The sequence below is a fragment of the Dendrobates tinctorius genome, unplaced genomic scaffold (assembly GCF_039654945.1).
Source record: "Dendrobates tinctorius isolate UK_male_01 unplaced genomic scaffold, ASM3965494v1 ptg000216l, whole genome shotgun sequence".
Taxonomy (NCBI): domain Eukaryota; kingdom Metazoa; phylum Chordata; class Amphibia; order Anura; family Dendrobatidae; genus Dendrobates; species Dendrobates tinctorius.
This window is the reverse complement of record NW_027361883.1, coordinates 853,487-869,013: the sequence shown is the minus strand read 5'-3', so window position 1 is coordinate 869,013 and position 15,527 is coordinate 853,487. Positions and strand designations below refer to the sequence as shown.

The 15,527-nt window shown below is 44.7% G+C and overlaps 1 protein-coding gene across 1 annotated transcript in view; it reads left to right on the top strand.

Annotated features, from left to right (window-relative positions):
* Positions 1-10,709, top strand: part of EMX1 (empty spiracles homeobox 1) — a 106,718-nt gene extending 96,009 nt beyond the window's left edge. Inside the window, exons 2-3 of the mRNA XM_073555067.1 lie at positions 833-1,017; positions 10,174-10,709. Coding sequence (XP_073411168.1) covers positions 833-1,017; positions 10,174-10,341 — 353 coding nt within the window. The 3' untranslated portion in view covers positions 10,342-10,709. The remainder of the gene's footprint in view (positions 1-832; positions 1,018-10,173) is intronic.
* Positions 10,710-15,527: the final 4,818 nt, after the last annotated feature.

The following is a 15,527-nucleotide window of genomic DNA, read 5'->3' as shown; positions in this document are numbered from 1 at the left end:
TTCCATCGTCCACATAGGCTTTGCGAGTTTCAGAGTCGCTCTTTCATAAATTACACAGTACGTGTCTGACCATGTCACACACCACATGCCAGATAAGGTAGAATGTTATCATTTACCGGGTGGTGTAGTATTATTTCCCCACCTGTTATGTCATCTACCGTAGTCATAGGGGATGGGGAAATACGCAGTGAGATGGCCGTTATAAAGGGTGGAGGAGGAGGAGGCGGTTTTTTTTTTTTTCAGGCCTCAGACCTGCTGGATTCTAGTACTGAGCGGCTCGATCATTCCTGTGCTCGCTCATCACTAGTGACCGACAGTAACAGAACACGACACAACGTTATATATTTTATGTTGTCGCCATTTAGAATCCTCTCGGCTTTTTTCCTATTTTTGCATATTTCCTGCACACTTTTGAGGATTTTTGCATCATCCGAAGGATCAGAGATTTTGTGCCATAAATTCTGACACCATCTGTGTAATTATTCAGAATGATGACATCAGATGAATGGATTTTAGGATTGATGACATCATCTTCTCCATGATTTATGAGGGGCTGTGAAATAATCTGACATCATTTTAAAGTTTTAGCACATGCCAGGTATTTTAGGTTGTCAGCACTTAGTTATTCATATGTATTATTATATATTTATTTTTACATTTTTCCTACAAACTGTGGGGATTTTGAATCATCCCAAGATCATGGAAGGTTGTGACATCACCTTCATGTGAAGGTCATAGTGTGTTCATTATTCATGAGTGGCACTACGGTAGGACATTGTCCTCTCGGGATCAGGCGACATTCTCACTCTTGTCTTGTATCTTCTTATTCCAGGCAGCGATGTCTCCCAGGAGAGTTTACTCCTTCATGGACCCTTTGCCAGGAAGCCCAAGCGTATCAGAACAGCGTTTTCACCTTCGCAGTTGCTCCGGCTGGAGAGGGCCTTCGAGAAGAACCATTATGTGGTGGGAGCAGAGAGGAAACAGTTGGCAAGCAGTCTCAGTCTATCAGAAACCCAGGTTGGTGTCATACGTCTACACATACCCACCACATTCACGCTATGGAAATCGGCACATATACAAGAAAGGTTCAGAGACTAGATAGAGGAAGCATGGTAGGTGGTGGGCAATGGTGAAAGGTATGGAATGGCATGGTCACGAAATTATCAGGAGGGCAACTCCACCAGATGCAGAGCAGCATCGTAGTGTGAAGGGGCCAATATCTCGGCTGCTTGGTTGGAGGAGAGCAGTAGGAGGTTCGCGGGAGGAATGTAACATGGGTGGCATCCACTACGGGTAGCACTGGTTGCCCATTGGGGCATGTTTTTATTTCTTGTCCAGTAATGCCTTCTACGAATATATTGTGGATTGTTAGGAGGCATACAGTCCACGGCTCGATGCTCTCCTGGTTCTTACAATGCATGTAAATCCAAGAGTTCACCACCTATGAGTAATATATGTGCCGATAACTTCACCATATGTTGCGAGGCACCTATAAAGCTTTGTTCTCTCCTCCACCACCCCACAGTGATTTCTCATGCCAGGAATATAAAAAAAAATAAAAAAAATCATTATTTCGTCCGCCAGTTTGAGCGCAAAAAGCATTTGCATACGGAGAGGAGGGGTGAGAATATTGGTGGTGGGAGGCGGCCTCTGATTGGTGAAGGCAGTAATGGATATGGAAATGAAGCAGCAGTGAGAGTTTTCGGGATCTTTGCCTTCCAGGGACGATGTCTGTATAAATTAGAATTACAGACAGAATACGAAATGCCCAAGGTGGAAGAAGCGGAGAACGCCATCCAGGAGATTATTCACCTAGAATAGTACGGGAGCAGATGAGCAGGCGGCCCGGCTAATAAAACCAGGAACCACCACAAGGCGACCAGGCTATGAAGATAAGACTGTCAGGCTACTAGGATGCCATGATAAAAGGCTACCAGGCAACAAAGCTAATGGACTACCAGGCTACAAGATAATGGGCTACTAGGATACTGTAATAAATTGCTACAAGGCTACAGGACTAGCAGGCTACTAGGATACCATGACTACTAGGTTACTAGGATGCCATGATAAACGGCTACAAGGCTACATGACTACCAGGCTACTAGGATACTATGATAAAGGGCTACAAGTGTTATGATTGAGTCACCATAGGAGGCAAAAACAGAAATGCTAGCTAAGTCCTGAAAACCAGAGAAGTTGGCAACTATCAGATTGCAGACCCCTGAACCTATCAACACAACTAGCAGTAGCCGTGGGGGGTTCCTACGATGACCTAGACCCCTCGATCACAGCCAGAGAGATACATAGGCCTAAAGAAGGAAAGGGGAAATCTAACTGCCCCAGAGCAGACCCCAAAGCAATAGGCAGCCCCCCACATATAATGACGGTGAAGCAAGATGAAAACACTTACACAGACAGAAAGACAGGCTGAGCAAAGACGGGGCCCAAAAACTACCTAGATAGGAACGGATAGGAAGGCTGCTGTCTGCAATCTGCAAAAACCCTATCAGAGAAAAAGCCAACAAGCTGATATAAAAATGGCCCTGAAGCAACTAAGCTTCAAAAACTAAATCAGCACTCAGGTACCTTCAGAAGACAGAGCTCACGGAACACTGCACACTCCAGCAGGGAGTGGCAGAATCCAAAAAGCAAGAAAAACAAAAACAAATCTTAGATGCAAAAGGCAAAACAGAAAACTTAGCTTTAGGAGAGCAGGAATCAGACTGGTGTCCAAGAGTCCACAGAGAAATCACCCGCAGGGCAGAAAGGGCGTAGGCTGCCTTAAATCCAGTCAGTGACTCCACTCAGCCAATCGTCTTCATTAGTCCCAGGTGTCTGATAATCAGGCTCACTACCTTCCTTCACTAGAATAGGGAGTTCACCAGGCCTCAGTGACGGAGGGGAAAATGAACTCACAACATACAAGGCTACATGACTACCAGGCTACTAGGATACTATGATAAAGGGCTACAAGGCTACATTATTACCAGACTTCTAGGATACTATGATAAAGAGCTACAAGGATGCATGACTACCAGGCTATTAGGATACCATGTTAAAGGGCTACAAGGCTACATGACTACCAGGCTACTAGGATACTATAATAAACAACCACAATGCTACATGACTACCAGGCTTCTAGGATACCATGATAAAGGCCTACAAAGCTACATGACTAAAAGCTTGTAATAGCTATAACCTACTAGGAATGAAGTGAGTTTCTGAACTGTGCATGGCACATGTTGGGGATAAAAAGTATCAAAAAGAAGGATAGGTACTACCGGGTGGCTGGTAGTATGTCAGAATACTAGACTGGACATCTGGTAGCATGGTAGAAAGTAGACTGGGAGATTGGTAGTATGGCAGAATATTAGACTGATTGGCAGAAGACTAGACATCTGGTAGTATGGCAGAATACTAGACCTGGAGGCTGGTATTATGGTGGAATAGTAGACCGGGTGTCTGGTAGTATGGTGGTATACTAGACTAGGTGGCTTGTAGTATGGTGGAATAGTAGACCTGGTGACTGGTAGTATGGTAGTATAGCAGACTAGTTGCTGGTGGTATGGTGGAATTGTAGACCGCATGGTTGGTAGTATGGTGGAATAATAGACTTGGCATCTGGTAGCATGCTGGACTAGTAGATCGAGTGCCTGGTAGTATGGTGAAATACTAGACTGAGCATCTAGTAATATGGTGGAATAGTAGACCTAGGTGGCTGGTGAAATTGTGAAATAGTAGACCAGGGTGGCTGGTAATATGGTGGAATAGTAGAGCGGATGGCTGGAAGTGTTGTGGAATAGTAGATTAGGTGGCTGCTAGTCTGGTGCAATAGTAGAGTTGGTGGCTGGTAGTATGGTGGAATAGCAGACTAGGTGCTGGTGGTATGGTGGAATTGTAGACCGTATGGTTGCTAGTATGACTGGGCATCTGGTAGTATGGTGCAATAATTGATCGGGTGGCTGGTGGAATGGTGAAATAGTAGACCTTGTGGCTGGTAATATAGTGGAAACGTAAACAGAGCGGTTGGTAGTATGGTGAAATAGTAGAGCAGATGGCTGGTAGTGTTGTAGTAGACTGTGTGGCTGGTAGTATGGTGGAATAGTAGATTGGACATCTGGTAGTATGGTGGAATAGTAGAGTGGGTGGCTAGTAGTAAGGTGGAATTGTAGATCCAGGTGACTGGTAGTATGGTGGAATAGTAGACTGGACATCTGGTAGTATGGTGAAATAGTAGATCGAATGGCTGGTAGTGTTGTAGTAGACCAGGTTGCTGGTAGTATGGTGGAATTGTAGATCCAGGTGGCTGGTAGTATGGTGGAAAACTAGACTGTGTGGCTGGTAGTGTGGTGGAATACTAGACTGTGTGGCTGGTAGTGTGGTGGAATAGTAGACTGGACATCTGGTAGTATGGTGAAATAGTAGATCGAATGGCTGGTAGTGTTGTAGTAGACCAGGTGGCTGGTACTATGGTGGAATTGTAGATCCAGGTGGCTGGTAGTATGGTGGAATACTAGACTGTGTGGCTGGTAGTATGGTGAAATAGTAGATCGAATGGCTGGTAGTGTTGCAGTAGACCAGGTGGCTGGTAGTATGGTGGAATACTAGACTGTGTGGCTGGTAGTATGGTGGAATACTAGACTGTGTGGCTGGTAGTATGGTGGAATTCTAGACTGTGTGGTTGGTAGTGTGGTGGAATAGTAGACTGGACATCTGGTAGTATGGTGGAATAGTAGACTTGGTGGCTGGTAGTATGGTGGAATACTAGACTGTGTGGTTGGTAGTGTGGTGGAATAGTAGACTGGACATCTGGTAGTATGGTCAAATAGTAGATCGAATGGCTGGTAGTGTTGTAGTAGACCAGGTGGCTGGTAGTATGGTGGAATTGTAGATCCAGGTGGCTGGTAGTATGGTGGAATTCTAGACTGTGTGGTTGGTAGTGTGGTGGAATAGTAGACTGGACATCAGGTAGTATGGTGGAATAGTTGACCAGGTGGCTGGTAGTATGGTGGAATAAAAATAGCTGTCTTTAAAGTGAAAAAGAAAATCTATTAAATACAAGCATCCAATAAGAGATATGTAAAGAACGTAATTGTAAACAGATACATATGACATTCAAATGAGTATCTTAAAAATGGCCCCCCGAAGAAGCCTACGCAAAACGAGCGTAGGGGCTGGCAGTCCTTTGACACACTGCGACCATGATGGGTGAGGATCTATCTTTGACTAGTCAAATTTATTAGGTGCCCTTAAAGGCGTATACACACTGTATTCTAAGGTCTATATTTTCAAAGAACTTGATTCGCCTTGTCGGATTTGTCTGTTTACCAGTGTTGTCTTTTGGACATTTTTTACCTGTGTCCTTCATTTTTCAGATACTCTTTTGAATGTCATATGTATCTATTTATGATTATGTTCTTTTTGTATCTCTTATTGGATGCTTGTATTTAATAAATTATTTTTTATTCACTTAAAGACGGCTATTTTGACTCAAATTTTTCTAATTTGTTCATTTATTGTTGGGAGTTTTTCTGTCACAATGACATATTGGATGTTGTCAGTATCTTACAATTATTGTTCGTGCTCTGATCTATATTTATAGTATGGTGGAATAGTAGACCGGACATCTGGCAGTATGGTGGAATGGTAGACTGGACATCTGGCAGTGTGGTGGAATAGTAGACCAGACATCTGGTAGTATGGTGGAATAGTAGACCGGACATCTGGTAGTATGGTGGAATAGTAGACCAGACATCTGGTAGTAAGGTGGAATAGTAGACCGGATATCTGGTAGTATGGTGGATTAGTAGACCGGACATCTGGTAGTATGGTGGAATAGTAGACCAGACATCTGGTAGTATGGTGGAATAGTAGACCGGATATCTGGTAGTATGGTGGAATAGTAGACTGGACATCTGGTAGTATGGTGGAATAGTAGACCGGACATCTGGCAGTATGGTGGAATGGTAGACCGGACATCAGGCAGTATGGTGGAATGGTAGACCGGACATCTGGCAGTATGGAGGAATGGTAGACCGGACATCTGGCAGTATGGTGGAATGGTAAACCGGACATCTGGCAGTATGGTGGAATGGTAGACCGGACATCTGGCAGTATGGTGGAATGGTAGACCGGACATCTGGGAGTATGGTGGAATAGTAGACCGGACATCTGGCAGTATGGTGGAATGGTAGACCGGACATCAGGCAGTATGGTGGAATGGTAGACCGGACATCTGGCAGTATGGTGGAATGGTAGACCGGACATCTGGCAGTATGGTGGAATGGTAAACCGGACATCTGGCAGTATGGTGGAATGGTAGACCGGACATCTGGCAGTATGGTGGAATGGTAGACCGGACATCTGGGAGTATGGTGGAATAGTAGACCGGACATCTGGCAGTATGGTGGAATGGTAGTCAGGACATCTGGCAGTATGGTGGAATGGTAGTCAGGACATCTGGCAGTATGGTGGAATGGTAGACTGGACATCTGGTAGTATGGTGGAATAGTAGACTGGACATCTGGCAGTATGGTGGAATAGTAGACTGGACATCTGGCAGTATGGTGGAATAGTAGACTGGACATCTGGCAGTATGGTGGAATGGTAGACCGGACATCTGGCAGTATGGTGGAATGGTAGACTGGACATCTGGCAGTATGGTGGAATAGTAGACTGGACATCTGGCAGTATGGTGGAATAGTAGACTGGACATCTGGCAGTATGGTGGAATAGTAGACTGGACATCTGGCAGTATGGTGGAATAGTAGACCGGACATCTGGCAGTATGGTGGAATGGTAGACTGGACATCTGGCAGTATGGTGGAATAGTAGACTGGACATCTGGCAGTATGGTGGAATAGTAGACTGGACATCTGGTAGTATGGTGGAATAGTAGACCGGACATCTGGCAGTATGGTGGAATAGTAGACCGGACATCTGGTAGTATGGTGGAATAGTAGACCGGACATCTGGCAGTATGGTGGAATAGTCCCCCAGGTATAATGGTGAAATGTGCACTATATGGCACTGCAATAACTGAGGGGAACGCTTCCTCTGTTTGTTTTTTTTCAGGAAATCGCATATTATAGAGGGTCATGCGTGACTGCCCTCTCCATTTACACTGGGGCCACATTTGATCATAGTTTTCCATAGTGGGAATACCGCACTACAACAATTCTTCAGGCCTCATGAGGGTGGAACATTGTCGATACGGGGAGATAAGCTGTAGAGAGCAAACTTTTTTTTTTTTTATCCCAATCGATTGGGAAAGAGCATTATGGTGAGTGTTCATTCAGCCAATCAATACTCCATGTAAATGTGCATTTACCATATTAATTTAGTTGAGGAGTGACGGCCAAAGTCCTTATCTTTGGAGATCTGACCCAAAACATCTTAAAGTCTTCATTGTATCCACAATTGTTACCTCTTCTAAGGTAAAAATGACCCAAAAGATTGTACACACGTGTCTATCACAAAACAAGGTCTCCTCTCTGGATACAAGTGCACAAGTGAACCTACAAGGCTTCCCCTGCTCCTGCCCACACATAGAGAAAGCCTGTGAGTCCTGCTTCCCCCAGCATTTAGCCATTATTAGTGAAAGCCTGTGAGTCCTACTTTTCCTGCATATATGTAATGACTGACATTTGTTACTTCATGCGCATAAAGCTTTTTTGTGAGTGGTCATGAGGAGGAGGCTTTCTCTATGAGTGGGAGGAGGTCACACAGGCTTTCTTAATGAGTGGATGGGTGAGACAGGACCCACAGGCTTAATTTAATTTCTCTGAGTGGGAGGAGTAAGCAGGACTCACAGGCTCTCTCTAGGAGTGGGCAAAGAAAGCAGGATTCACAGGCTTTTTCTGTGAGTAGGCAGAGGAAGTAGGACTCCCAGGCTTTCTTGATGAGTGGGAAAAGGAGTCAGGACTGACAGGCTTTCTTTATGAGTGGGAGGAGGAAGCAGGACTCACAGGCTTTCATTATGAGTGGAAGGTTCTTGCAGGACTATCAGGCTTTCTTGATGAGTGGGAGAAGGAAGCAGGATGGACTCACATGCATTCTTTATGAGTGGAAGGTGGAAGCAGGACTCACAAGCTTTCTTTATGAGTGGAAGGTGGAATCAGGATTATCAGGCTTTCTTGATGAGTGGGAGAAGGAAGCAGGACTCCCAGGCTTTCTTTATGAGTGGGAGGAAGAAGCAGGTCTCCCAGGCTTTCTTGATGAGTGGGAGGAGGAAGCAGGTCTCCCAGGCTTTCTTGATGAGTGGGAGGAGGAAGCAGGTCTCCCAGGCTTTCTTGATGAGTGGGAGAAGGAAGCAGGACTCCCAGTCTTTCTTGATGAGAGGGAGGGGAAAGCAGGACTGGCAGATTTTGATGATGAGTTGGAGGAGGAAGCAGGACTCACAGGCTCTCTCTAGGAGTGGGCAAAGAAAGCAAGACACGCTGGCTTTTTCTATGAGTAGGTAGAGAAAGTATGACTCACAGGCTTTCTCTATGAGTGGGAGGAGGAAGCAGGACTCCCAGGATTTTCTATGAGTGGGAGGAGGAAGCAGGACTCACAGGCTTTCTTTATGAGTGGGAGGAGGAAGCTAGACTCACAGGCTTTCTCTATGAGCGGGAGGAGGAAGCAGGACTCACAGGCTTTCTCTATGAGCGGGAGGAGGAAGCAGGACTCACAGGCTTTCTTGATGAGTGGGAGGAGGAAGCAGGACTCCCAGGATTTTCTATGAGTGAGAGGAGGAAGCAGGAATAACAGGCTTTCTTTATGAGTGGGAGGAGGAAGCTAGACTCACAGGCTTTCTCTACGAGTGGGAGGAAGCAGAACTCACAGACTTTCTCTACCAGTGGGAGGAGGAAGCAGAACTCACAGGCTTTCTCTACCAGTGGGAGGAGGAAGCAGAACGCACAGGCTTTCTCTACCAGTGGGAGGAGGAAGCAGAACGCACAGGCTTTCTCTACCAGTGGGAGGAGGAAGCAGGGCTCACAGGCTCTCTCTACCAGTGGGAGGAGGAAGCAGGACTCACAAGCTTTCTTTATGAGTTCTACTAGAATTTGATCTGCTTTATCTAAGCAATTCCAGACTGGGACCAGGAAATGAGACATCCCTGAACTCAGCATATCCCCCCTTTCCGGTGCCATTAGAACATAGAAGGCCTGGGACATCTGCTGATAATATGAGAGCAGACCAGTGTTCGGCGCCTTCTTCAGACACTTTCCTGGTCTAATACTTGGACACAGAGAATAGATTGCAGGTGGAGTCCTACCTGTCTTCTGCAATGTGACCTGTTGCCTGGGTGGCCTTGGCGCGTCTCGTCTCTAGAAGTCTGACTGACGACGATCTCACACTCTTGCATGTTAAAATTGGAGTATTAAATATGCAGTTTGCATTTTCACATTCTCATGGATTGTGGCCAAATGAGAGTTTGCTGCTCACACTGAATATCTTGGAATTAGTCAGTGTGTATAGCTGCCATCACGCTGAGTTCTCACCCAGTAGATTCTGTTTGAAATATATGTTATTTTTTTTTCATTCACACATGTGATAATCCGTATCTCCCCCATTCTTATTTCGTGGTCCACCTCATACTTCAGCCAGATGCATCGTCATCCATCAGTAGTATACACAGAGGTCAGCCCAATAGGACACAACTCTTTAGAAAAATTAGGTAAAAATACAACAAGGGGTTAATGATTTTTTTTTTTATTTCAAAAAGTCACAAAGATATTCCTAAATCCATAAAACGTCACTTGAACTTTAGAGATGGTGCTCGGACAAAATCATTCATTTGCATAAAAAAAAAGTCAAAGCGCAATAAAAAGTTCTAAAATAATAATAACTCATGTCATTTATTAACACATTATAGCCCTTCCATTAACCCAATGTTGACCAAAAATTAAACCACCCCACTACAAAGAGTCGCCGACCCTGGGAGGCCATGAATGAGTTAACTAATAATGTAGGATTTCCTTTTACCCACTGAGAGATTGCGTCCGATCATTACCGGTTACATTTAGTAACCAGTACATAAATAATACCGCCACTCACTGCAGTTCTTGAAAGTAAACCAATGTTATAAAATGTCAAAATAATTCCATTTTTATTAATTTTGAATATTGGGGGCATTAGATTATTTTTTTTTTGCCTTACATTAATTGTGATCTTGTCACTTTTTGACAGGTGAAGGTCTGGTTCCAGAACAGGAGAACCAAGTACAAGAGGCAGAAGCTGGAGGAGGAAGGTCCGGACTCGGATCAGAAGAAGAAAGGTTCTCACCACATCAACAGATGGAGACTGGCCACCAAGCAGCCCAACGGGGAGGACATCGATGTCACGTCCAATGATTAATCGCCAGGACCCCGACACCATACAAGACTTTACTGCATCTCACAATGACAAACTGAGCGGAGACCACCGAGTGCGACCATTATGGTACAGAACTGAGGAAGAAGCGGACGCCGTGGGCCCGTCGTGACGGTGAGGCCCCTCGGCTCCGGACCAGGCTGCTTTCTCCATAGACTTTTATTAGCCATCACAAATCATGACCATGGGCTGAATGGGCGTTCAAGAAAAAAAAAATCTTTTTTTGTTTTCTTTTATCTGCCCTCCAACTCCCTTAATTTTTTAATTTATTTTCTTTATCTGATAAAGGAAAGACACTGTAGCTATTACCAATTTAGTGTGTAAATGTGTGTTAATAAAAATAATATAAAACACATGGGTCTGTCTGACATCATCTGAGACCTCGAAGGGGAAAAATGAGGAGTAAAGCTGGCCAGACTCTCATCTCAAGCGTGTCATACACATGCACGCTCAGCTCACCTGAGCATGCTTGTATCCTGAATGTGCGGACTGCCAGACAGTATTGGAAACAGGTTAACTTTCCTGAGAGCAAAGGATTGGGAATATTATTATATTACATCCAACAGCCTGATCCAACTTATCCCCGCACCTGCTGTATGGGAAGAGTCAAGAGATGCCATAAACATAGGACGGGCAGATGGTTTCCCCAAAAAAGTCACATAGGACGGACAGATGGTTCCCCCCAAAAAAGTCACATAGGACGGGCAGATGGTTCCCCCAAAAAAAGTCACATAGGACGGGCAGATGGTTTCCCCAAAAAAGTCACATAGGACGGGCAGATGGTTTCCCCAAAAAAGTCACATAGGACGGACAGATGGTTCCCCCCAAAAAAGTCACATAGGACGGGCAGATGGTTCCCCCCAAAAAAGTCACATAGGACGGGCAGATGGTTTCCCCAAAAAAGTCACATAGGACGGGCAGATGGTTCCCCCCAAAAAAGTCACATAGGACGGACAGATGGTTCCCCTAAAAAGTCACATAGGACGGGCAGATGGTTCCCCCAAAAAGTCACATAGGACGGACAGATGGTTCCCCCCAAAAAAGTCACATAGGACGGGCAGATGGTTCCCCCAAAAAAAGTCACATAGGACGGGCAGATGGTTTCCCCAAAAAAGTCACATAGGACGGGCAGATGGTTCCCCCCAAAAAAGTCACATAGGACGGGCAGATGGTTCCCCCAAAAAGTCACATAGGACGGACAGATGGTTCCCCCCAAAAAAGTCACATAGGACGGGCAGATGGTTCCCCCAGAAAAGTGACATAGGACAGGCAGATTGTTCCCTGAAAATAGTCACATAGGATGGGCAGAAGGTTCCCCCAAAATAGTCACATAGGACAGGCAGAAGGTTCCCCCAAAATAGTCACATAGGGCAGGCAGACAGATCCCCCAAAGTAGTCACATAGGGCAGGCAGACGGATCCCCCAAAGTAGTCACATACGACAGGCAGAAGGTTCCCCCAAAGTAGTCACATAGGACAGGCAGACGGATCCCCCAAAATAGTCACATAGGACATGCAGACTGATCCCCCAGAGTAGTCACATAGGCCAGGCAGACTGTTCCCCGAAAATAGTCACATAGGACAGGCAGACGGATCCCCCAAAGTAGTCACTTACGACAGGCAGAATGTTCCCCCAAAGTAGTCACGACAGGCAGACGGATCCCCCAAAATAGTCACATAGGACAGGCAGAAGGTTCCCCTAAAGTAGTCAGGTTTGGTGGCTATTGTAATCCAGACCCCATTGATGGTCAGGGCCAGTCCCATACCTCCTTGGTTGTCAGGTCTTGCTGAGAAATCTGAAGCAGTAGTATGTAATCTGTCAGAAATGATTGTAGGATGTCAGAGCTATCTTGTAGTTGGCACCAAGGACAAGTCTCCATCCTCCGTCCTAATATCAGAGTAACCCCACAATGGAATGGCTGAGAAACCAATGTGTGGTGGTCTCTCAGCCTTGTCCTGATGGCAGGAATTTTTTTTTTAGGGGGGAATCAGGCATGTTGGATTGTGACATGCGTAATCCTTTGTTCCTGAAAGAGATTTCTGCCTCCAGAGAATAGCGGGAGCTGCTGACTGCCCTCATCCATTGGTGAACTTGTCTGCTAATCAGAGGAACAATCTCCACAGATGCCATCCTTACAAGTGGAAATGGATGGATAGTCCTAACAGAAGCAATTATGCCGGTTACTGTTCTTGAGTTACTAACTCTTATTTACAGCTCCATGTCTTAGAGACCGACCACTGCTGTTAGACAGCAGGACATGCGCAGTGCCTACAGGCTCTTTTCTCTTGAGCTTGTAAGCACTGTTTTGAAGCTGTCCAGGATCGCTGGAGTGTGCGGTTAACTCCTAATCCCGTCCACCTTCAGTGCAGTGCTTACAAACCAGGCAGCAGCGGTGGTCGGTCTCCCAGGCAACGAGCTGTAAACAAGCCGAAAGTGCTAATATCTGAAGAGCGGAGGCAAATTTTAATAAGCAGCAAATTTCAAACATACCAGTGAGATGAGAACAGCCCATGTGGTTGCATAGGGATGAGACATGTTGTCGTTCAGCATGTCCGATCCTTCTCTGCTCCTGCTGAAATCAATGAGCCGGGACAGCAGCACATTAATGACAAATATTAATAATATTTAACCATGTCAATGCCAGGCTGATGCCTCCGCCGCCAATCAGCAGGTCGCCCCCTGTCTGTCTGTGGATCGTCACTTGTAGGATGGGAGGACTGGGAATAATATTTGTGTTTTTTACACCAGAACAACAAATGCCATTTCTGAGAACAAAGCCGCTGCCAGGTTGGCTGCAAATCTCTCCCGCGCTCAGACCCTGGTGATTAGATCTGGTGTGTGCGGAATGGCAGATGCCACGTTACATAGGTGCAGTCACACTTCACTCTCTGCAGACGGAGGCACGTGACGCCTCGCTGCACGCCGCAGCGCTGCCTGATGGAAACATTGGCACTGACCACTTTACCGTTAGAGACGGAATCCCACAACATATACTGCACAATGCCGACATTTGTCAGTGTCGTCTCTGCGCCCGGGAAAGCTGGATTGGGGGAGCCACGTGCCCCCGACACCTGAACAGTCCGGGGAGAAGTGGAGGAGCCGTCCTACCTGCATAATGAGCGCTGACCAGGGGCGTAACTACAGTCTGATGGATTTATACCGCCCCCTCCCCCACCCTGGATATATCATATGGATACAGTTGTGTGAAAAAGTGTTCACCCCCTTCCTGATTTCTTATTCTCTCCCATGTTTGTCACATTTAAATGTTTCCGATCACCAAACAAATGTAAATATCAGACAAAGATGACAAAATGCAGTTTATAAATGGAGTCTTTATTATTAAGGGAAAAAGAAATCCAAACCTACAGGGAACTGTGTGATAAAGAGCGTGTAACCTGTGTGCAGCTTCTTTCCTACCAAGAGATCGTGTTTCACTGCAGAAAAAAAACACAGAAGTCATGGGGCTCCATAGCAGAAGTAGAATGCATCCCCTATAGTCCTCCATATAATATAATGCACCTTATAGTCATCCATAGTAGTTATATTCTTGTACATAGAATCGTAGAGTTGGAAGGGACCTCCTGGGCCATCTGGTCCAACCCCCTGCTCTAAGCAGGATTCACTAAATCATCCCAGTCAGATGTCTGTCCAGCCTCTGTGTGAAGACTTCCATTGAAGGAGAACTCACCACCTCTCGTGGAAGCATGTTCCACTCATTGCTCACTCTGTCAAAAAGTTTTTTCTAATATCTAATCTGTGTCTCCTCCCATTCAGTTTCATCCCATTGCTTCTAGTCTTTCCTCGTGCAAATGAGAATAAAGTTGATCCTTCTGCAATGTGACAGCCCTTGAGAAATTTGTAGACAGCTATTAAGTCTCCTCTCAGTTTTCTTTTTTGCAAACTAAACTTTCCCAGATCCTTTAACTGTTCCTTGTAGGACATACTTTGCAGTCTGCTCACCATCCTGGTCACTCTTCTCTTAACTTGATCCAGCTTTTCAATGTCTTTTTACAATGTGGTGCCCAGAACTTGACACGGTATTCTAGATGAGGCCTGACCAAGGAGGAGTAGAGAGGGATAATGACTTCACGTGATCTAGACTGTATGCTTCTGTTAATACATCCTAGAACTGATTGCCTATTTTGCTGCTGCATCACACTGTTGACTCATGTGCAGTCTGTTATCTATTAGTATACCCAAGTCTTCTTCACATGTGCTGTTGCTTAGTTCCATTCCTTTCATTCTGTAGATCTAATTTTTTTTTTCTTACAGATATAGAATCTTGCATTTCTCCCTGTTAATTACCAATCTATTGGTTGCTGTCCATTGTTCACATAGGAGCAGTATTATAGTACTTATATTCTTGTACATAAGGGCAATATTATAGTAGTTATATTGTACATAGGGGGCAGTATTATAGTAGTTATATTCTTGTACATAGGGGGCAGCATTATAGTAGTTATATTCTTGTACATAGGGGGCAGTATTATAGTAGTTATATTCTTGTACATAGGGGGCAGTATTATAGTAGTTATATTCTTGTACATAGGGGGCAGTATTATAGTAGTTATATTCTTGTACATAGGGGGCAGTATTATAGTAGTTATATTCTTGTACACAGGAGCAGTATTATAGTAGTTATATTGTTGTACATAGGAGCAGTATTATAGTAGTTATATTGTTGTACATAGGAGCAGTATTATAGTAGTTATATTCTTGTACATAGGAGCAGTATTATAGTAGTTATATTCTTGTACATAGGGGGCAGTATTATAGTAGTTATATTCTTGTACATAGGGGGCAGTATTATAGTAGTTATATTCTTGTACATAGGGGCAGTATTATAGTAGTTATATTCTTGTACACAGGAGCAGTATTATAGTAGTTATATTCGTGTACATAGGGGGAAGCATTATAGTAGTTATATTGTTGTACATAGGGGGCAGCATTATAGTAGTTATATTGTTGTACATAGGGGGCAGCATTATAGTAGTTATATTCTTGTACATAGGGGGCAGTATTATAGTATTTATATTCTTGTACATAGGGAGCAGTATTATAGTATATTCTTATACATAGGAGCAGTATTATAGTAGTTATATTCTTGCACATAGGAGTAGTATTATAGTAGCTATATTCTTGTACATAGGGAGCAGTATTATTGTAGTTAT